Source organism: Crocodylus siamensis, chromosome 4 (assembly GCF_052110815.1).
Source record: "Crocodylus siamensis isolate JL-2025a chromosome 4, ASM5211081v1, whole genome shotgun sequence".
NCBI lineage: Eukaryota > Metazoa > Chordata > Crocodylia > Crocodylidae > Crocodylus > Crocodylus siamensis.
Genome location: NC_143398.1, coordinates 27,870,309 through 27,894,143, shown reverse-complemented (window position 1 = coordinate 27,894,143; position 23,835 = coordinate 27,870,309). Strand labels below are relative to the sequence as shown.

Here is a 23,835-nt window from a genome sequence, read left to right as displayed (position 1 = left end):
AAGTCCCCAGTCTGAGCTGGAGTCAACACCCAGTGCCTCTAAGGAGACTTAAAAACACTCCGATACATATAGCAGGAAAAAAGGAGGGGGTGGGGAGGCACAGAGGAGGCAAGAGCAAACAGCAAAGCCCAGAAGCATGAGAAATACCCATGGCAGAAAATAGGCATAGCTATACCTAGATCATCCCCAACCAGTGGCAGTTCAAACTCTTCTGGAATACCTTCACTGATGAACAGCCCATAGCCTCACTAGGCAACTCATTCCACTGCCTCACTATTCTGACAGTGAAGAAGTTTTTCTGGATATCTAATTTATATTTACTTTGCTGCAACTTCAAGCCATTGGTCTGAATCCTCTTCTCTACATCAAAAAAGAAAAGGTGCTTTCCTTCTTCTTTATGGAAGCCCTTCAAGTATTTGAAGACTGCCATCATGCCCCTTAAGTGCCTTTTCCTTGTCCAGATAATCCTTATTAAATGTCTACCTACACCTTAATTATTTTTGTGAACAATGAGGAAAAGTAGCTGTTGAGTAGTTCTGCCTTCTTTGCATCTTTGGTTAGGAGTTCCCCCTGGCTTGTTAACACAGGACCCACAGATTCCTTGGCTCTTCTTTTCTGGTCAAAATACTTATAGAACCTCCTCTTTTTGTCCTTAACTTCCTTTGCCAGGTGCAGCTTGTTCCTTATTTTTGCCTTCCCAACTTTGTCCCTGAAGGTTCAGGCTACATCCTGGTATTTCCTTGATGACCTGACCATTCTCCCATTGCCTGTATGCCTTTCTTTGGCATTTGAGACATTTTAGAAGCTCCTTATGTTGGCACTGGATTTATGACCCAGATACCTTATTCTGGGCAAACCCAAGCCCTCAGACTGATCACAACTTCTTCTATTTGATAATAGGCAAATTGTATTGATACACAGTGATACCAGTTTCAGGGTTGACAGAGGAAAAGTATGCCTGGCCAATATGCAAGCTTCACCTTATGGTTCTTTCTTGAATGGCAGCACTCTTGGAGGTCAAGAACCAAGCCCCCACCTCCACCCAGTGGGGTGGGTGACACGGACTGGTGGTGTGCCTTCTGCCCATAGGTGCCTTGGAATCCCCCTTTAGGAACCACCCGCTGCTCTGAAATCCCTCCTTTTGTATTCTTTTTCTCTTCTGATGATAAAGATTTCTGGGTACTGTTGATTAGCTTCCCCGTGGTCATCATAGTGTCCACGCTCTGTTCTGTCAGCGTATTCCATTGTTTCCACAAACCCATCACATGCATACATCTTAATTTGGTCATTTATCAGCGTCTTAATTTGGGCATGCCTGTCCTCCTAATTTGGTCTGTCCACCAAAACCAGAAATCCCAGGGGCTTTGCAACTGGGCACTATGAACTGGCGCCACCCATTTTTGTTACGGGTTTTCAGGTAACATTATGCAAATTTCCCAGCCTGTTTCTCCACTGGCCTCAAAACACTGTCTGCCTTGAAAGCTGTAAAACTGTGTCACAAATTAGCTTTTAGAAACCAATTAACCCTTGCTATTCCCCTAGACCATTGTTCTAATGCAATATCTACTTTACCTACAAGCCAATACCTAAAAAAAATGTCTCTAAATATCATTTTCTAGACATCATTTGGGCAGTTACATTAATCTTTTACCATTCTTCTTGTGCTTCCATTGTGTCGAGACAGTTTCCTGTTGGGCTTCCAATACTGTGCCCCTTTAGAAACTCCCAGCCCTCCTAATCACCTTTATCTTTCAATCTATGCCATGATACTGTGCCTATTAACTCCCTGAGTCAGATGAAATCCACTTTTTTGAAATCTAACATCCTAATTTTGTTGATCTTATGTTTTCCAAACTGCAGGATCTAGAATTCTAGTGTATCGTGATCACTTCCTTCCAAGTTATCCACCAACTTCACATCCTCCACCACTTCTTCTCTGTTGGTCAGGACAAAATCCAAGATAGATGATCCCCTAGTTGTATCCTCCACTATCTGGAACAGAAAGTTGTCTTCCAGAAGTTAGGACGTGGCTTGCCATTTTATGTTTGGCTGCACTGTTTCCCAGAAGATGTCTGGAAAATTCAAGTCTCCCACCAGTACCATCCCATAGCTGTTCGACAGATTTGCCACCTGCTTGAAGAGTGCCTCATCCACTTCCTCTTCCTGATTAGGTGTCCTGCAATAAATCCCCACCATTATATTGGTGCCATGTTTTTCACCTTTCATCCTCACCCAAATGCATTCTGCTTTCCCATCTTCTTCCTCTTGAACCAATGAGCAAGTGTGTGCATTTTTGACAAACAAGGCAACACCTTTTGTTCCCAAGCCTGCCCTTCCAAATCACAGTGTAACTCTTGATGCTCCCTTTCCAGTCATAAGAGATATCCCTTTAGGTGTTGGTGATTCCACTTATAAGTAATACTGTTATCTGCTGATTTCATAGACATTTGGGCTGGAAGGGACCCCGGAGGATCATCAAGTCCAGTCCCCTGCCCCAGGGGCAGGAAGTCAGTAGGGATCACTGGATCCCAGCGAGATTAGCAACCAAATGTGTCTTGAAGGCATTCAAAGTGGGTGCTTGAACCACCTCCAGTGACAGTCTATTCCAAACCTTGGGGGCTCAGACAGTGAAGTTCTTTCTTATGTTCAGACTGAATCGGTCGTGGCAGTTTGTGACCGTTCGATCTTGTCATCCTTTGGGGCACTCTGGTGAACAGACATTTCCACAGATCCTGATGAGCACCCCTGATAAACTTACAGGTGGCCACCAGATCACCCCTGAGCCTGGGCTTTTCCAGGCTGAAAAGCCCCATGGCTCTCAGCCTCTCATCATAAGGCCTGTTTTCCTGACCTCTGATCATGCACGTGGCTCTCCTCTGCACCCTCTCAAGTTTCTCCACATCCTTTTTGAATTGTGGAGCCCAAAACTGGATGCAGTACTCCAGCTGTGACCTCACCAAGGCCGAGTACAACAGGAGTATAATGCAAATCCTGGGATTTGCTTGAGAAGCATTTTGATCGCTTTACTAACCGCAGCATCACACTGAAGGCTCATGTTCATCTTGTGGTCAGTCATGACCCTCAAGTCCCTTTCATCTGTGGTCCCAACCAGAGTAGCACTACTGAGCCTATAAGCATGCTGCAGGTTTTTCCTCCCAAGGCGGAGAACCTCGCATTTTTCAGAATTGAACACCATCAGGTTCTTGTCTGCCCATTTTGTGAGCCTGTTAAGATCTGCCTGGATCACCCTCCTGTCCTCAGGCATGGACGTTTTACCCCAGAGGTTGGTGTCATCGGCTGAAGTGATTATTCCTATCTTCAGCCACTAGCCAGAATAAATTAATATATTTTGAATTTCTAAGTGACATTTTGGATGGGACCAGGGGATAGGTCTACCACTGATCCTAGTTTAGTTAGGCTCGAGGGTTAATACCAGAGCTGTAGCCACAGCAACAGCCTGCCCTTCCACTGTTTGTACAGTAAAAGCTCTGTTATCCAGCATCCCCCGGGAATGGGGGATGCCAGTTAATCAAATATGCTGGTTAATCAAATGTGCACCATCTGGTGCACTCCCCGGCATCAGTGCACCAAGGGACAGGGAGGGGGGCCCCGCGCAGGTTGCTTTGCCCCAAGCTGTGGGCTGAAGAAATGACAAAGAAAAGCTTGGCTTGCAGCGGCAAAACCGGAAGTCCCACAGAAGTGGTACTTCCAGTTTCACTTTTGCCATGTCCCTCAGATGCTGGTTAGTAGAGTTTTCTGGCTAATAAAGTGCTGGTTAACACAGCATTTGCTGTACTCGTTTTCAGGACAAGGGCCTTCCCCCCAACCCTGCCCCACCACCATGTTAAATGGGGGGAGTAGAAGCATCTCATTTTGGAGTTAAGTAAATATGGTACGTGAATAATCCAGGATTCAGCTGAAACAACTGTGAAAGGTTAGGTGTGGGACAGCAGAAGTAAGAAGCTGAAAGGAACAATTATTACTGGTAAACAGTAATTTACCTTGATTCTAAGATTACACATTAGTGAAAAGGAAGTATTATACAACTGTTTGCTAGCACTAATAATACAAAAAAATAGTGGATCTTAAAACAGACTTTGCAAAATTAAGAGCTGTCTAAAAACAATAATATTTTAATTATAACAGTTATTTTTTATTTAATTACATAAGGTGCATTATAATCCCTCTGTTTTTTTGTAGCTGTACATGTAATTGTTTGGTAGCCAAGGATATTTTTAGAATACAGAAGGAGAAACCAAGGAACAAAGGCTTGTAAAGGAATAGAAGCTAACATGAGAAACAGACTAGGTGAACATGAAAACAAGATTTAAAGAGACTGGAAAACATGTTTGCTCATTCTGTTCCACATCATCAGTGCCTATTTAATAGAACAAGAAAAATATAGGTATTAATCAGAACATATTAAAGCCAAGAAAAATGGAAGATATTTCCACCAGCAGCAAACCATTTTTGTTGCATTTTAATGATTGATGGGCCTGGAAAAAAAAACAAACTAAAACTGGAACTCAGATTAAATTTATAGGAGAGGAAGGAGGAATTACAGAACTGAACTCCGATAGTGACAGATATGACAGTCAAGTCCATATATTATACCAGAAAAACCACAAAGTGAAAGAGGAGCTATATGAAGTAACGCAGGCCCCTGACAGATGTTAAAACAATGGCGTGACTGGGATTGGAGGGGTTTTATGTTGCAGCCCAAGCATCATGTCTCCTGCCATGCCAGACATGCACAGCCAGAGACAGATGTACTAGAGCACAGACCCACTACAGCACAGACCTGGGATTCCTCTGGTGCCAGCTGCACTACTGCTAAGCTGCCTCCAGTCTGATCCTGCAGACTGGGCAGGGGGTGGCTTTGTCCCAAATCCAGGGCTGCTCCCTACCCTCCCTGGTTCTAAAACCAGGATTGTTGGGGCTGGGTCTGACAATTAGCTGATTGGGACAACCCTCAGAGAGTCCTTAAAGTACCTTCTTGAAGTCCCGAGGCACTGGGACCCTGAGATTGGGGAGCCTCTCCTCCAGCCGGGGGTCCCATGCCTTGGGACATCTAAAATGATGGGTTTGGCCCAGCTCCCTGTAGTTTGGCATTTTTAAGTGCCTTTCCCTGCAGGGAAGGTTGCTAGGCTGTGAGGTTGCTGGCTTCCCAGTGGCCAGAGCCCCTCAGCTCCCCCCACACTTGCAACCAGGTTTCATGGCAGTTGTTTTTCAGCATCAAGGCTGATTGTCACCATTGGTGTGGCTACATGTACAACTTATGATGTGGAACAGAAATCGGAGTAACAGATTGGGCAGGGGAAGAGGTTTGAGTGGTACTTGGGGAGGGTGTGGGGCTGACCTTGTGGCACACCTGCTAAAAAGGGTGGTCCCTACTGCTGTGAAGAATAATCCTGAAATGTTGCCAAGGTAACCCACCAGAGCACAGACCTGGGATTCTGCTGGGGATTATATTGAGACAAGGAGAGGTGGGATTGTCTGTGAACTTTGGATGGAGTGGGAAAGAATAAGATTAAGTGCCTGATTTGTTGAAAAATAAATGTAAAGCTCATATTCAGTATTTCACAGTGATCCAGGGACAGAACATTCTCCCAAAATATATGACACCAGTAGAGAGTGAGAAGAGGACAAAGTCTAGAGAAATCAGATTACTCTGAGACACCATGGTGACGTATTGTGATAGGAGTCATACTTTAAACATTGTTATGAATAAGTCCTATTTTCATATATCTAGTGTTAGTTCTTAGCTTCTTACTCATGTTTTTGGGGGTGTTTGGGGTGGAGTTGGTGGTATTCAAAATATTGGTTGTTTTTTTTAATTATGGACTTCCTTGTCCCCTAAATTTTATTCTGGGTGTGTACAAATGCAACTTGATGAAGAACATGCTGTCTAATTTTATTCCAACCATCCAATAAAATATATGACCCCAAAAATCCTTGCCTTTTGCATAATTTCTGGACCATCATGGCTATACCATCACTCTAACACTACCAAGCATCTTATTACATGCTATCCTCTCAAGTACTTACATTTAATTAAAATAGAATGTAGAAGAAAACATAGTATAATTTTGATCCAACCTGGAATACGATTAGGACAAGAATAATCTTGGGCTTAACATCAAGGAGAGAAGTGAAGGAAATCTTGCCTCCATCTCCCCATTGTAAACCCAGTGAAAGATGATTGTAGCCTGGTGTTTGAGAGCACTTGGACTGCTCTATGCATCTGTGGGATTATAAATTGTCCTAAAAGCCTCTATGAGAATTATTCCTTAAATAAAGGCAGAGCTAAATCTTGCAGGATATAGTCAAGGTATGAAAACAATGTAAACATCACAATGGCTTGACAGATACAAATCCTGGAAACAACAGATGTTGATGTTAATTAATGTCAGGTGATCTCAGAGACAGGGAGTCTCAGGTGACGCAATTTTTTAAGAGTCCACACACTACTAAGAAGAACTGACTGAAGTGTTTCCACAGCAGCAGAAATTTTATATATAGCAAAAGATAATCCACCTTTTAAAAATTGTAAATCAGCCAAGCTATCTCATTTTCCTTACTTTTGGGGGGCTGCACTTTACAGTCCCCAGCCTGTACTGGCGCATGGGATTGTTCTGTCCTAAGTGCAGGACTTTGCACTTGCCCTTGTTGAACCTCATGAGATTCCCTTTGGTCCAGTTCTCCAATTTGTTTAGGTATCTCTGAATCCTAGTCCTATGCTCCAGCGTTTCTAATGCTGGATTCAGTCATGGTGTTTACCCTGGGCTAACACAGGCTGCATGACAAACTGCATGTTTTAGACTGCATTAACGTATACAAAGTACATAGCAACATGGCTACGACATGCAGGGGTCTATATTCTCTTCCAGCTCTACAAAGCCATGTAAATAACTATGATTTGAAAATTCACTAATAAAGTTTTAAATTTGCAAAAGTTTTTTAAAAGAACTAAACTCAAGCTTTAGAAAAAACATATTCCCACTTGCCCTGATCTTTGCTTTTAAAACATATTCCCACTTGCCCTGATCTTTGCTTTTAAAACAAATGTGAAATTTGAGTTCATCTACATTAGGTCCATTTCAAATTCCTTACAAAAACTCTATGGTGTTCCCCAGTGCTCCCTAAATGTCCAGTCCTCCCTGGACATCAAAGGTGAGTGTACATTTGTTCTCAATGCCCTACAGTGACTGGAGATGAGCGCTCTTAGCATTCTCTAATAATCAGAGGTGCTGGTTATCACCTTCTAATTTAACTTTAGGTGCTATGATTTTAGCCATATGTACTATGGCTCAAAATTCATATAACCAGAAAAAGTATTACCAGCTTAAGCAAAAACACATACCTTTGTGGAATATAGAACATGTGCTGAGGAGGGGGTTTGTAGAGAACTCCTTCATATACTGGCCATAGACCACTTAAAATTCTGAAGAGAGAGCTCTTTCCACAGCCATTGGGACCAGTGATTAAAAGATGCATTCCTTCCTGTACCTAAAATCGTAATGATAGTGATGAAGCAACAATTTTTCAAAAATCACTACTTTGCACTAACACATAACCCTAACACCTCAAAACGAAGCCACTGAAAAAGTTTAAAAGTCAGTTTCACTAGTAATGTGGTCTGCTTGAAAAAACCCCAAACAAAGAATCCCCAGTGGATTTCCATACAACATATGCATTCAAAGAACAAAAGCAAAGGAACTAGTAGATATCATATTTACTAGCTCCATGAAAGCAACAACATACCCAGGGTTTAGATAGCATGTTATCACTTACAGAAGACACAGAATTATTTTGTGCAAGTCACTATCATCGAAATCTTTTTAATCATTGGGTCACTTTGTTTCTTGGATAAAGGCTGAGGGCAGTTTATTTTAACATGCCATAAAACTGAATTCTACTTTCACAGAGTTGGGAACACTTGCCCACATAACATATGTCACTATCTATGAGGGATTCTGATTTCTGACATTCTTGTACTGCATCTACAAATAACACTTAGAGCCAAATATTCCCTTCACATACTTGTGCTTCTCTAAGAGGACTGTAAGCAGTTAAAAGGAATTAGTACCTTACAAGCTTAACATTCCTGTAAACTAGATTAAACTCCAATACCATGTCAGTCTGCAGCTGGTGATATCAATTTTTCTTATGGAATCAGACAGAAAGGAGTAAACTCCCAAAGCAGTAGATAAAGCCAATCCCCTTAACCACTTTGACTAAGCAGAGGTTCAAAAAAACCCAAGGCAGAAATAAATTCAATATGCTCCATTTTTTTCTAAGCTGCCTAGATTGAAGCAGTAACAAAGTAAACAAACGTTCAGTGTTTGGGTGGCCAAGACAGGCAGAAGCCTACACTGGCCCAGGCCAGGCACTTATACACACCATCCCTCATGGCCAGGTTCCCTGAGGCTGTTGAGCTCAGTTCAGTGGCAGCCCAGGCCTGGTTGATAGCCAGAGTCTGTGGGGTGCAAGGGAAAAGCCTGCCCTTGGTGTCTTCCACTACACTCCCCTGCTCCAAGACGCTTCTTCCCCAACACTCTGCCTCAGAAAGGCGGGGGGAGGGGGGACCACCCCCCAGTGGACCACCCAGTCAACATTTGCCCAGTATGGAGAGGAAAGCACCCACTTGGGGGCTTTACACCCCACAACATGGTAAACCCAGCTGGGATTGCCCCAGTTCTACTCCTTCCCCAGCCATCACCTCCCAGAGGGGCAGGGGGGGACAGGGGTGGGAATGCACCAGACCCAGACCCCTGTACCAGTCCTCCCAGCTGAGGTCTGCTGGGTGCCAAGGGGAAAGCCCCCACTAGGAGGCTTCCCCCCACCCCCTTGCAGCTTAAGCAAAGCTGGGATCACCCCACCCCTCCTCAGCCATGAGCGGCCGGGGGAGGAGGAAGAAATGCACCCCCGCTCCCCTAGCACTGGCACTCCCAGCTGCAGTCTGCCTGGTGCCAGGGAAAAGCACCCATCTGTGGGATTTTTGCCTCCCTGCAGCTCAGAGCTGGGCTAGGATCATCCCAGCCCTGCTCCTTCCCCAGCTGGCAGACAGCTGAGGATTGCCCCAGCCCCAAACCGCAGGGAGACGAAAAACCTTCAGGTGGGTGTTCTTCCCCCTAGCCAGGCAGACCATAAAACTGAGGGGGGCAGTGCCAGGCCAGGGCAATGCATTCCCACTCCCTGCTGCTCAGAAGTGACAGCTGAGGAAAAGGCAGGGCTGGGGTAATCCCAGCCCAGCTTGAGCTGCTGAGGGGCAGGGGGGAGAGGTAAAAATCCTTCCAGTAGGTGCCCTATGCACCCAGCACCTCAGTTGGGGAAGCTGGTGCAGGGGCAGTGCGTTCCCACCTTTTGCCTTCCCCTGCCCATCTAGGATGCAATGGCTGGGAAAGGGTTGAGGCTGAGACAATCCCAGCTGAGCTTGAGCTGCAGGGGTGAAAAGTCCCCTTGGCGGATGTCAGCTGGGGGGACCACTGGTGTGTGTGTGTGGGGGCGGGGGTTTCTACACCTGCTCTTCCCATCCCTCTCAGAGGCAGAAGACTGGGGAAGAGGTGGGGTTGGGTTGTGATCCCAATGCAGCTTGAGCTGGGGGGGCGGTGAAAAGCCCCCCAGTGGGTGCTTTTCCACCCCACACTGGGCAGACCTCAGGTGGGGGGTGCATTCGACCCCTGCCTCCCCCCATCAGAAGCAGATGGCTGAGGGGGCTGCAGGCCTGAGCCAATCCCAGCCTTGCTCAGAGCTGCAGGGGGGCAGGTGAAAAGCTTCTAGGTGGGGGCTTCCCCCTCCCCCCTCAAACCCCAGCTGGGGGAGCAAGTGCTGGGCAGGAGTGGGGAGGGGTGCATTCCCCCCAACAGGAGGCAGAGGTTGGGGAGAGGGAGGGGCTGAGCCAATACCTGCCCAGCTCTGTGGGCTGCAAGGAGGGGAATAAAAAGCCCTCACCACAGGGGCTTTTCCTCCCCTTGCTGTATGGCCTGGGGCTGGGGAAGTGGGGCCTGGGAGCCCATTCCTCTGCCCCACTGATCCGCTGGGCTGATAGGCCCAGGCAGGAAGCAGGCTAGGGAGCTGAGGCTTTAGCACTTCAGTTCTGTGACAGCTAGGCTGCCCCTAGACAGACAGCACAACCTGGTGCTGCAAAGCATCCTGGGATATTGGGGAACTGAATTAACTTAAATCAGGAAGGGATCTGGGACAGAAGTTCCATAAGCCAGTTTAACCTAAATCAGCTAAGTCTGATACTACATCTGTTCAGGTTATCTTAAACTGGTTTGGGCCATTCTGAAAGAGGTTTATGTGCACTGAAGTTCTACTCTGTTACAGGTTTAAACCAGCTTCCAATCACTTAAATCAGTTTGTGTGTAATTTCTGTCCCTAGCCTCTAAGTCATGAAGCTGAGAGCTCAAAACTAACTGCCTTGGAAAATTTCTCAGAATATCTTTTTCTGATTATATCAATAGCAATGTCACTTTGGGCATGTATATATATCCTTAATTGGTAGTATTCGTGTTATCTGTAGCTATCCAGCTGAACTCTCTCTCTCATGCACACAGATATCATTAGTGAATTCTTTGTATAAATCTACTGGGCAAAGTGTAGAATCATACTGGCATCTTTGCCTGACTGTCAATCCATCATTTCACAATGCTAAGATAATTATTTCTATTCATGTCATCATGAATTTTGCCCCGCCTTAGCAGTTGACGTTAAGTCCTTTTCTCTTGCACAGTGTATACCTACAGAAGTGATCCAAGTAGTTAGCTGCCTTTCCAAGACAAGTGAGGTTGTGGAAGTTCTCAAGTAGCTTTCTAGTACTTTTACCTATTTCTAGGAACAGCAATTTCTGTACTAGCAAATGATCTCGTGACAAACTCTGGTATGTAAATACCATTCAGCAACAATGTAGCATCAACAGGCATTAAATATTATTTGTAATAAGTCATTAGAAACAATGTGAGTTTTTACTAAGTAAAGATTTAAGGATTAAGCCTGTAAACTATGAATAGGGACCTACCAAAATTGGTGTGGCAGACAAGCAATTTTGCAAGCTGATAATGGTGCTGGTCACCATTTTTCTGGACTTATCACAAGCAAGGCCCCCCGCATCCTTATCTCCCCCACTCACTGGACAAGGGAGCCCAGCAGCCCTGCCCCTCACAGCTGATTGGCCAGGAGGGCTTCCTTCACATGGCCCTGCCCCATGCCACTGACTGGCAGAGGACTGCACTTTATGCAGTTCCATCCCTCACCACTGATTGGTGGAGAGAGGCTGAGCTGCATGAAAGGCAGCCCTCTCCTCCCTCTGCCACTGATTGGCTGAGGAGGTGGCCACTATCTTGGCTACTCCCTTTCATGTCCCCCTCACTTGGCAGTTCGCCCTCACTTGGCAGTTCGCCCTCACTTGGCAGGCTGTCAGGCTGGACCATACTGGCTGCTGGCTCCCACTGGGGAGCTAGCATTTTGTTTTTAGTAAGGTTTTTTTTTGCCCAGCAATTCTGCATGAAATTGCAGAGACTGCAGTTTTTCCTGGTTTCTATGAAAATCATGGAATCGTGATTTGAGTAAGTCCCTAACTATGAAGTTAGCTACTAGTTAATACAGCTCCTAGAAGTGGTCAAGTAATGTTACAAGCTCACTGTTTACACTAATGTTGTGGGTTCAGATTTTAAAAGAAATTTGGAGTTTGAGAGTCTCCCATTCCATTGATATCTAACAGGAGATAGATGCAGGATTTCCTTATGCAGCTTTGAAAATCCCAGCTGTGATTTTTCACCTGGCAATGGAACCAGGTGTCAAACCACTGTCTTTCTTCTCCGTGTAGTTTCTTTGAGCAGGATAAACTGTACATATCTGCCTCCATTGAGCCACTATGCCTACCTTTCTTGACTTTCCCTTTTTCCATATGCTCTTCCAAGTATTTAACATAAGGTACATGAATTCTGTGTTGTTTTATGTTAATGTGATGGCAACAATCAGAAGATTCTTGCATATCATCTTACTTTGAAGTTTAGTCTGGAAACCACCACATCTCCATTTGGGGTAATAATAGGAACATTTTCACACACAATTCCATGATCAACATCAATAACTTTTCCTACAAATTAAGGAAAAAAAAGTTAGTGAAATATTCAAAGAAGCTCTAGAGGTCTTTGAACATGGCTTTGAGCCACAAATATCCAAGTGTCAAACCTGGCTTTGAGCAAATTAGTCAAACACCTATGTTTCAAGTTCCCCTTTTGCAATGTAGAGATGATCATTCTTAAATATCCCAGTGGGTCACTGTTAGGATTAATTACTTAATATCTGAACAGATTTGTAAAAATATAAAACCTGATAATCTAATTAATACTATTTTTAAGCCTTTTACTAACACACACTTGCTTTCGGTAGTGAGTATAATCCAGGTACAACTGATTGTAAAACCATAAATCACTGCATAGCAGGATGGATTAAAAAAAAATCAATTATTTCTTTAAAAAAATAAAAATGTGGATTTTTATTTAAATCATATTTTTAGATGCTTTTAAAAAAAATAAATCTATATAAAGGTAGTTTTAAGGTATCTTAAAGCTCAAAGATATCATCATGGAATAGGGATTATTTCTTCTTGTTATATACTATTTGAGATCATATTGCTGGATAAAGTATATGAGAAAGAAATTGAACAGTGTGCAAAAAGTCTAGAGGGAAAATTGTTAACCTGAGTCTTGATGGATGCAGCAATGGACACAGTTATCCAGTAATATGCGACTGTGTGACAACAGAAAAAGGGACTGTCTGCTTTACAGAAATAATTGTTACATCAGGAAGTGCACACAGCAGAATACTTACAAGTAGCAGTAAAAGTTATAACAAACTGAAAAAAATTCAAATGTCTAGTATGCAGCTTTGTTTCACACAATGCTGCAAATGTATCAAAGTTGAGAAGAAATCTAGAAGAAAGTGAAGAGAATTTAGTACTCCAAAAATAAAAGCTAATGTTGAAATTACAAAACACTTCTGTCACAACCACTGTACAGTAGCTGCTCTGAAGAAAGCAGGGGGAACCAAACTAAATCTCCCACAAGACATGCGATAAAACTCAGTAGTGAACGGTTTTGAATGGTATATTGAAAACTGGCCTAATCTGATGACATTTTGTGAACAAGACAGACAGAACAGGTGGAACTGTTACAGCCAAAGTTCTCAATATTGGAATAAAGAGGAATGTAGAATGTGTGCTGACTACCCTGAAACCTATTTTCATAGCCTTGAACAATGTGCAGGGAAAGTGCTGTTTTATTGCTGATGCTGTTCAAAGTTGGAAGAAACTGAGTGAAACCTTGAAAACAGAAATACGTAATGACAGATTGAAATTACTGGCATTAAAAAAAACAAATGGATCAAGTGCTATATCCATCTTATTTTCCTGTTAATATTCGCAATACTCAGTGCCAGAGTCATGGTTTCATATTATCATAGTTTCTAGGGTCATAAGGGACCTGAGCAGATCGTTAAGTCCGACCCCCTGCCATGGCAGGAAAGAGTACTGGGGTCAAACGACCCCAGCAAGGTGTACATCTAGCCTCCTCTTAAAGACCCCCAGGGTAGGAGCCAGCACCACTTCTCTTGGAAGTTGGTTCCAGATGCTAGCTGCCCTGACAGTGAAGTAGCGCCGCCTGATATCTAGCCTAAATCTACCCTCTGCCAGCTTGTGACCGTTATTCCTGGTCACTCCTGGCGGTGCTCGGGGAAACAGTGACTTCCCCAATGCCTGCTGGTTGCCTCTGACTAGTTTGTAACAGGCCACTAGATCCCCCCTCAGCCTTCTCTTGTGGAGGCTGAACAGGTTCAGGTCCTGTAGCCTCTCCTCATAGGGCCTGCCCTGCTGTCCCCGATCATGCGAGTGGCCCTCCTCTGGACAATCCTTAACTGCTGAGTTGGGTATGACATGGACATCCAACAGTCGTCCCTCCATAATACCAACTATAATAAATTTCAGGGCTAAGGGTGAACCATTCAAGAAATACATGTTTGCTGATGAGGTTTTAAAGAAAGTCACACCAGTAAACTGGTAGAAGTCACTTAAGCACCTGGATCCAGAGACTATTGAAGTGATAATCCAGCTTTTAACACCAGTAGCTACTTCTGCAGGTACAGAAAGAATACTTTCTTCCTTTGGATTAATTCATTCTAAATTGAGAAATGAAGAGGAAGGTGAAGACTGAGTTTGCTACATAACCCCGTATTTTACGTTTCTCATGTTTACCTGGCTGAAATAATCTACTTATTTTTTATTAAAAACACGTTTCACAGTTGTAACTAAAATAGTTTAAAAAAAATCAAAAATACATATGCTTGTGTTGTTAAAATAATTATACATGTTTGTTGTTGAAGAAAAATATCCAAAATATACAAGCTTGTTTTAGTTAAATAAACAATTTAAAATGTCATAATTCAGTTTTTGATGTAGCTGCAAAATTAATCTGACAAAATATCAGAATAAATCACTGCTTTAAAATGTATAGTGTGTATCTTCTAAAAATGAACTATTTAAATTTTTTTCACTTGTTTCTATCCCAGGGCAGGCAATGTCCAGCCCACAGGATGGATCTGCCCAGCAGTGGACTCCTATTTCCCAGCAGCCCCTGTCTGCGTGGCTGGGGCCAGTTTCCATGGGGACCCCAGAAGCAACAGCGCTGTGATAGCATGGAGCCAGGGTTTCTGTGGAGACAAGCTCCAACAGCACTGGCAGGCAGCAGCAGCGCCATCTTCTTCCTGGTGGTGGGGGCTCAAAGAGAGCTGTGCTGTAGGCAGAAGCGGAGCAGGCTCAGCTGCTACCACCTGTATATGGCGGGCAGCAGTGGTGGTGCTGCTGGGAGGGGTGGCTACGGGTCATTTTGGGCTGGCTATAGCCCCACTTAGTCCCCCCCCCCCTCAGTACCACCCATGCTGGCAGGGCACAGAGCTGCTCCAGAGCTGAGTTAGGACCTTGCAACAGTGACAGCATGATCCAGAGTCACAGCAGAGCCACAATCTTCAGCCTGCATGCTTTGGGCAAAGACGTACAGGCAGTGGATCCACCCTGGCTCCAGACCACCCTCTCAATGCCGCAAGATCCCAGCTGGGCTCCAGAGCAGCTCTGCGCCCTGCCCTGGCAGTGCTGCTGGGCCCGATCTCCATGGAAACCCAGCCTCCCACTATCACAGCACCCTGCTGCTGGGGTCTCCACGGAAACCAGCCCCAGTCACATGGGCAGGGCCTGCTGGGATATGGAGTCCAGCCACCATTTTGCCCAGCCCTGTTCTAGCCTACATCAGTAAACATACGGACTGCAGTAAACACAGAGGATAATATAAACACTGTTTGGTGATAGATAAGTGTACACTTGATGATTTAAAGGAAAATCAATGGTACATGGTATTGTAATAAATTTGTCTAAACGTACAGATAATTAAGAAATTTTAATATGAGGATGCTTCTCTTTTAACACTTGAATGGAAGTATGCATGCAAGCGCACACCATTTCTGTGTTATAAAACCTTACACTGAGATCTCTGAATTATTAAAACTAAAAGAAAGGAAGAAAAGAAGAAAAATAGTATTACATTGCAATTTCTGATGTGAGAGCCCCAGAAAAAGTGTAGCCTTTCTAACTATTTGGAACCAAAGTCCTGGAGCAGGTTGGAAAAAAAAATGTCTGCTGTACCCAAGAATTCTCTCGTATCTAAACTGCATTCCATTTTTTTTTTAAGTAGGTCATTTTACTAATGGACAACTGCCCATGGGCCAAAGAAATTAATACTCTGCTCTATGAAGTACAAAACATTTTTCTTTACTAGATGATAAAACAGCTGTTTATTTTATTAGCAGTCAAACTTTATCACATCCTACAAGGTCAGGGAATCGGCTGTTCCTTCCCTTAGCAATTGTGCTGCTTCATAGCGTTTATGACGACCCTGTTGAGAAATCTGTGCTGAAGGGCAGTAGTGTTGTAAGTGAAATAAGAACAATCTCAGCAACAGCTCTTTAACTCCTTCATTTCTGGATTTTTTTAAGAAAAAAAGAATGTAGGAGTTCAACAGCGGTTGGAGAGCACAAACTGGAAGGAACCTTTGAAGATAATAAGAAAGAATGAATAGCAAAAGGCTACATACGAGAATTGGGAGAGAGAAACTAGACGTGGGAAGGAAGAGACATGGGGAATGGGACATAGTAAGAAACAGGTGTGCAGAACTGACAGAGGTACAGCTGACTGACATTAGATGAAGACTTTGAATTTCAGTAACTTAACTATTTTTAAATCCAAGCCCACCATAAGCCAATTACAAAAAAATCCATTTTAAAATGATGTGTCAGGTTTCCATTTTCTGATGGGAAAAAAATTAAATTTTAGAGGAAAACAGGCATTTTCTGGAAAAAAGTTGAGTTTAGTTAAATATCCCAGTTTTTTCTGTTGAAAAACATTAAAACAGAAAAGATTTGGTTAACCTAGTGTGAATATATTAATATGGAAAGGATGTCTGCTGGCACGCAGGGGAGGCTGCAGAGGCAAGTGAGTAACCTGCAATGGGAAGGCAATGGTCCTCGAGCACTGAGAAGGAGAGTGCGACTGAACTGAGTAAACAGACAGCTTGTTTCCGTTTCCTACCTACCCTACTGCAGCTGTGGAGTTGCACACTGGAGCCAGGAATTCATAGACAAATGAATCAAAATGTGAAATTACCCTTTATTTCCAAGGGACCGTCAATGTGTAGTTCCACTTTGTCTTCATTCCTGCTGTTGCTTCTCTCCTCTTGAATAACAGCAGTTTTTTTGTAAATGCCTCTCTTCACTTCGTCAAAGACTGAAAACATGTTATACACTCGCGCTGTGTAGCCTGCTAGCTCAGTGACCTGAGAAACAACAAGAGACCTGTTTAAACAATATTATCCAAAAATGAAACACTGCATTCAGTAACTTGGGGACAACCATTTTGATTCAGTACTTCTTAGATTGATTCTGAATTAAGAAAGAATGGGCAATTTGTCAATCATTCATTTGAATAAAAAAATTCATCAGAATTACTGAACAAATTCCTTTGAGCATGATAAAAAAACCCCAACAATGTTAATCTTTCATTATTGTTCAAGACAGGAACATTCAGATGTGGAAATAAAAACATTACACTCCCCAATCCAAAATGTCTGGAATATCATTTACAAGCCAGATTGGGGATTGGGGAGCAACTCACTTAGTAATCTTAGCAATTTTCCTCCCTTGATATCTTTTGTACTGGCCCAAATGCCCAAGTGTATTCCTGCCTGCCAACAAACAGAGACAGTACATTGAGGGACAGATCCCAGATGATGTAAATTGGCATGGCTTCAGCGGAGGCCATGAGAACTTCTGATTCTGTTGTCTCTCGCTAGTTTAGAAGCTACTGCCTTCCACAGGCTGGCCAAATATTCTAAAACAATTCCTATCACTTTTTTTTTTCAAAATATATCGCATAATTTTTTACTTTGAAACGCTAGTGCAAACAATTGTTGTAATGTCTTGAAACACTGTAAAAAACAGTGAGAACCTTGAAAACATCAGAGAGAAAATTTAACAGTTAAGGAAAAAAATCTTCTCTCTGATTTTGTGTGTCATACTGGATGCTTAGGACTTCCTAAAGCAGCAGTGTGAATCAGCTGGGACCAATCAGCACCGCATGAACACTGCCATCAACATGCCATCACTGACAGCTGAATCTCTCATGCCTGAACATTCATTTGCAGCATTTAGAGAACGTAGGCAGCAGAGAACGTGTAACCTAGGGAATAGCTGTCTCTCTTCCGTATTGATGCACACACTTTCTCCCCCTTAACATATTTAAACCTTTCTAATGCTATTTCCTTGGAAATCACATGGGACTTCCTTGCCTGAACTGAAGTTGTTCAATTATGTTTTTTCTTTCCTTCTTCAGCTTTTCTTCTCTACCAAGAGCAGGGGCGGGCAAAACAGCCCATGGGCTAGATCCAGCCCTCAGCTACCCCTGCAGTACTCAACATGGGCCAAGCTCCACATGCTCCCACTGGGGCAGCCTGCACAGCACTCCCACCAGAAGTATTCCCAGTGTGGCTGCAGCTGGCCAGGTGCTGCTCTGCTCCCCTTACGTCCAGCTTTTGTCCTGCCTGCCCAGAGCAACACAGAAGCAGGAGGAAGAGCTGCCACTAGAGGCAAGGGGAGCAGAGCAGCATCCAGCCAGCTGCACCTGCACCAGGAACAGACCCACTGGAAGCTTCTTGAGCTGGCTGGGGCCCAAGCTGGTGAGGCCGTTCTGCTCCCCTTGCCTCCAGCTGCAGCTGCTGCACCACTCCGAGTGGAGGGAGCTTCAGCTGGGTGGTTCCTGCCAAATGCGTAAAGCTGTGGCTCTAGCTCCCAGCTACCTTCCACCTGCCCAGTGCAATAAGCAACCGCCTGCAGGTGGGCAGAGCAGGTGGAAGGTGGCCAGGAGCTAGAGCCACAGCTCCACATGCTGTGCAGGAGCCAACCGACTGCAACTCCCCACCTGCCTGCCCAGAGTGGCGTGGCACGGCAGGAGCAGCAGCAGCAGCCACAGCTGAAGGTGAAGGAAGCAAAATAGCCCTGCCGTCCTGGGCCTCAGCCAAGTGGGTGCAGCTTCCAGTAGAGCTGTTTCTGGTGTGGCTCCAGCCAGTCAGGCACTGGTCTCCTCCCCTTGCCTCCCAGTGACAACGCAAGCCCAGCCAGCTGCAGCCACACTGGGAAATGCCCTGCTAGAAGCTGCACGCTAGCCTAGGCCCAGGGCTGGCAGGTGTGGGCAGTAGCATGGAACAGGAGCACTGGCTGGGCAGGGCTCAGCCCCATGCAGAGTGCCACAGGGGCAACCACCGACCCAGCAAGCTCTGTTGCACGTGCCCCCTGCCTCTCCCCTTCTTAAAATGCAGTGCCCAAAACTGACACAGTACCTCCAGCAAGACCTAGCTGGTGCTAAATAAAGTGGCATGGCTCCTTTGTCCTGCATATTAATTCTATTAATGGAACCCAAAATTGCATTTTCCTTTCCCCCCAGCAGTATCCCATTGCTGACTCATGTTCCATTTGTGATCCACTACAGTGCTTCAATCCTTTTTGGCAGTGTTAATGTCAAGCCATTTAGCCCCCATTGTATACGTCTGCATTTGGTGTTTCTTCTCTGTGTGCACCACTTCACATTTGCTTTGTTGAATTTCATTCTGTCTACAAGCCACTTTGTTCTTAACAAATCCATGGTGACTGCCCCTTGCACCTCCAGTTATTTACAAATGGACTGTTTTACAACTTGCTCTAGCACCTTCCCAGATAACATCGGACTGACTTGTCTGTAATTGCCCAGATCCTGCTTTATTCCCTTTTTATATAGTCTTTTTTCCAGTTTTCTGGGACCTTGCCTATTATCAATGAGTTTGCAATTACAATTGCCAGTAGCTCTGAGATTTGTTCAGCTAGCTCTTTCAGCACCCTGAGGGGTATTCCCTTAGGCCTGCTAACACAAATTAATTCAAACTTGTCAAAAGTTTACTTATCATGATCTGCAGTTCTTCCCCTCCCTTCTTTATATTTATTTTGCTACTTGCCTGGTTGCAGGGTTGTTTTTATGGAAACTGAAGTAAAGTTAAAATTGAGCACTTCTGCCTTCTTTGCACTATCTGTAAACTCACCACCCCAGTGAACAGTGGTTTCTACAGCTTCCTGCTCACCCTTTGCCATTTGATATACTTGTTACCTTTAACTTTGATTGCAATTCATTTTCCGCTTTCCCGATTTTGTCCCTATTTGCCCATGCTATTCTTTCCTTTACTTCTTTAGTGACATCCCCTTGCTTCCACTGCCTTTATGCATCTCTAGATTTTCATATGGTTAAAAAGCAACTTGTGTGGCCAGTCTCTCACAGTTCTTATCTTGCCTCTATGTTGGAATAGCTTGATATTGAGCCTCTAATTTTATGCTGTTTAGAAATGGCAACACTTTGGAGTCCTTTGCATTTTAATTTGTTTAATCAGGAAACCTGTCCTACTATTTTTTAGAGTCCAGTATCCTTGTTTTGCTTACAATGGTGGCTCTCAACCAGGGTGCCATGGCACTCCAGGGGCCAAAAGAGCATTTCAGGAGTGCCACAGCATGGGTAACACTGCCACAGCCACATGGAACTGCCCTGCATGCCTTGTATACAGCCAGATCAGAAAGAGCTGCTGCATAAGCATATGATCCTCCCTGAATAAAACTACTATGCATAAAGCAGGCAAAAGTGCCTGCTCTTGCTAGAGCCTTTTCTTGTCTGACATTATACAGCATCTGCCCAGGTACACAGGGCAGGTGGAACTGTCCTGCACATTTTTTTTCCAGAAGGAGCGGAGGGATGGGGAGGGTCAACCAAGAAGGGCAGCAGCAAAAGTAGGCACTCCTGCCTGCTTTAAGCTTATCAAATAGACCAAATATAGGCAGGAGCATTTGCTCCTGCTACAGTCACTTCCCAATCTGGCTGTTCATGAGGCACGCAGGGCACTTTAACTTCGTGGTAGTAGTAGTAGCAGTGGCAGCATCAGCAGCTGTACCCTGTTTGAGGACCACCAATGGAAGGTAAGGCTGAACCAACAGGGATTCTCAACCAAGGTGTCACCAAATGCAAAAAAAGTTATGGCAGTGTGTCCTGAGTTAAGGACCACTGTCTTACAGTCATGAATTCTCTCATGCCATGATCTTTGTCCTAATTTTTTTTCCCCCACTTTCACATTTGTAACCAGTCTGTAACCCCATTAGTCAGAACCAGATCCAAAAATGAATGATCCCCTAGTTGTTTTCTTAACTTTCTGGAACAGAAGACTATTCTCTATACACCTAAAGAACTTGCTGGCAGGGGGGTGAGGGGTGTTGTTAATGTTTTGCCATATTTTTCTATCAAAGATATCACTGGCTTCCTTATCTTGGAAGGTACTTCAGGAGTTTGCCAAACTGTACTCCTGTGAGTGTTAGCTCACTGCACTCCAACCGAGAGCAGGCACTTTTGAAGCCTCGCCTTAATGAACACCTGAAAAATCTTCCTGGATGTCTGTCACCCTCTCAAAGATGTCTCCTTTGTTCAGCCTTTCTCCATAGCCTTCAAGGATTCCAATGCTCCCCCTGCTAGAGACAGAGAAACTGAGCTCTGGGACCTGATAAACCTCTGCAGGTCATGACATCATCCAAAAGTCTCAATACACTGTCTCCATCTGCTGACAGACTGGAATTACACCTAAGAATCTGCACTGGTATGGAAGTCTGAAAGGAGAAATATTTCCATGGCTTTAAGGTTCAAAAAACACAAATTCAGATTTTAAAAGCTAAGAGTGGCAAGAATAGCAAGGGAATAAGGACAAACAAATCAGCTATGGTAAAATATTTATAGAGTATTAAACAGATTCAAGTAGATTTTATTGCAAGTAGATATGTATGATGTAAAGAAATGCAACTCTGTAAAAATATAATTAATTGCTCCAAATTAACTAACAGACATTTATGATAAAGTACAGGGTCCTATTCTCAATTATGATTTTACACATATAAAAGAATCAGGAGAACTTTGGTTAAAAATCAAACCTAAGTCTACATTTATGTTTTCTATAACTAATACATACGAAAGATGCTGAATTAAAAATCACTTTAGCATGAAGATCTTTTGCTATCAGCAGAGTTGCTCAATATGGAAAGCAGTTGTAAAAGCCTCTCCAAAAATGGAGTCTTTCTAATCAATTCAGTAGGAGTTGGATCAAACTCTGTATTCTTGGACTCTGCTGAGACTGAAAACCAACATCACAAATAGTGCCACAAGTGACAGTGACATTTTTTATATGAAATGCTGGGCTCTGTGAACAAAACCTAACCATCCCATCTCCTCTACTGCAGGAAGGCTAATAGATAGTAAGAATTTCCACAGAAAAAACCTCTAGACTCACTTGCATATAACCAGAATATTTGCATATAACCTTCTGATAAAAAGGGCCATGGATCATACATTACCCCCTTACTCCCCAAAATAAATTCCACTAACTGTCATTGGGATCCTTGGATTTATACTTTACAACCATAAAATAGTAAATATTATTTGAAACATACTGCCATTCTCTAGAAATCACCTAAAATGGGAAATGGGAATGAACTACGAAGTTGTAACCCCTTAACTTTCTTTAGCAAAGTTATAAGTGTAAAATTAAGATAGAAACTCAGATAGCTGATCTTTTGTCAATACATTTAGGATTTTAAAAATGGTACAAGTCAAAATGAGCTTGCTTTTCATTTATTTAGTGGATTTTTTTTCTAAAATAGAAAGCTATTGTGTTTGTAGAGCACCATGTAAAGTTTGTAGCATTATATAAATGACTTTAATATTGAATAAATAATAATGGTAACACTACTATATAATTAGTAATCTGGCTGCCTCTCTACAGTAGAGGCCAAGTATTGAAATAGCTGAAGCAGCATAGATCAAAAATCACCGTGCATTAGCAGGCCTCTCGGGAAGACTGCACCATATCTAGCTTTTCATAGTTAGGGAACTACCTCAATCGTGGTTTTCTGGATTTCGTGCAAACCACGAAAAACAGTTGTCCACAGTGGCTGGGAAATCTGGCATTGGCTGCAATTTCCCCCCACCAAAAAAAAAAAAAAATTCAACCAAAAAAGGTGGTAGGAAGGTAGACCAAATGAAAGCACCCTCCGCCAATCAGTGGTGAGGGGCAGGGAAAAAGAAGTGGTAATGACACAGACTAACTGAAGGTTCCCTCTGCCAATCAGCAGCAAGGGGTGAGACCACCGCAAAATGCCCATGAAATCAGCCCTATGCACCACATGTGAGCCATGAAAAACCCATTTTCTTGTAAGAACTTAGGTAGGTCCCTAGTCACAGTCTATACTCAAGGATCACAAATTAAGGTATTATTTGCACCCAAGTTACCAATGCCTAAATCCACAAAGGGAATTATTCACTGCATAGCTCAGTGAGCCTAACTTTTAGACTTGCCAGCATCTAATGCCACAACTCAAGTTAGATGGCCAAGCCTTCCCATGCACAACATGGGGAAAGCTAAAAGTTTAATGGAGTCCCATAGGGCAGGGGTTTTCAACCTTTTCCAACCAGTGTACCCCCCAGTGGCCAGATGTGGGGGGTGGGGCACGTGGCCAGATGCTGACCAAGCGGGGTAGGGGGTTGGTGCATGGCCAGATGCGGAGCAGCAGCAGTCACCACGTGTGAGCTTCCCCTGCCCCTCACGTCTGGCCAGGCAGGCAGCGTCTGGGCAGCAGCACAACATGGTGTGTTCTCTGTTCCCACCCACCCGCATGTACCCCCTAGGCCTTATCAAGTACCCCTGGTGGTACGCATACCCTCGGTTGACAACCCCTGCCACAGGGAGTAGAGAACAGTCTACAAGTTGTTACAGAAAAGCCAAACTTTTATTTTCCTATTGTACACTGCTTCATTTTTCTGTTCTTGTATCATCATATACTATGTTTTATTTAAAAAGAGTACGTGAAATTTATTGTAGGGTTTTAGCAAAAGACCATACGTCATATAATTTTAGTATTACATATAATTTTATCGCCCGTTTTATTGTGCTGTTTTAGTAAAAGCTGTAAATCAAATACTATTAAAATAAAGTGAATAAATTACTATTAAAATAAAATACAGTAAGATGAACACAGAGACCCGTAGGTCCTGGGTAGATGTAATGTCTGAAGCTCAAATGGCAAGCAGACAGACACAAATGTCCTAGAAAGTGCTCCAAAATCAGCCAAAGTGCTAAAAATATGGCTAGATGAAATATCCTTTATTTTGAAGTGCTTCCCATT

General features: G+C 43.7%; 1 protein-coding gene across 1 annotated transcript in view; it reads right to left on the bottom strand.

Annotated features, from left to right (window-relative positions):
• The window catches only part of ABCD2 (ATP binding cassette subfamily D member 2), a 79,022-nt gene that overhangs the window by 41,820 nt on the left and 13,367 nt on the right, over positions 1-23,835 (bottom strand). Inside the window, exons 4-6 of the mRNA XM_090042054.1 lie at positions 16,715-16,883; positions 12,009-12,103; positions 7,364-7,509 (exon numbers count right to left, since the gene is read on the bottom strand). Of these exons, the coding sequence (XP_089898180.1) occupies positions 7,364-7,509; positions 12,009-12,103; positions 16,715-16,883 (410 nt within the window). The remainder of the gene's footprint in view (positions 1-7,363; positions 7,510-12,008; positions 12,104-16,714; positions 16,884-23,835) is intronic.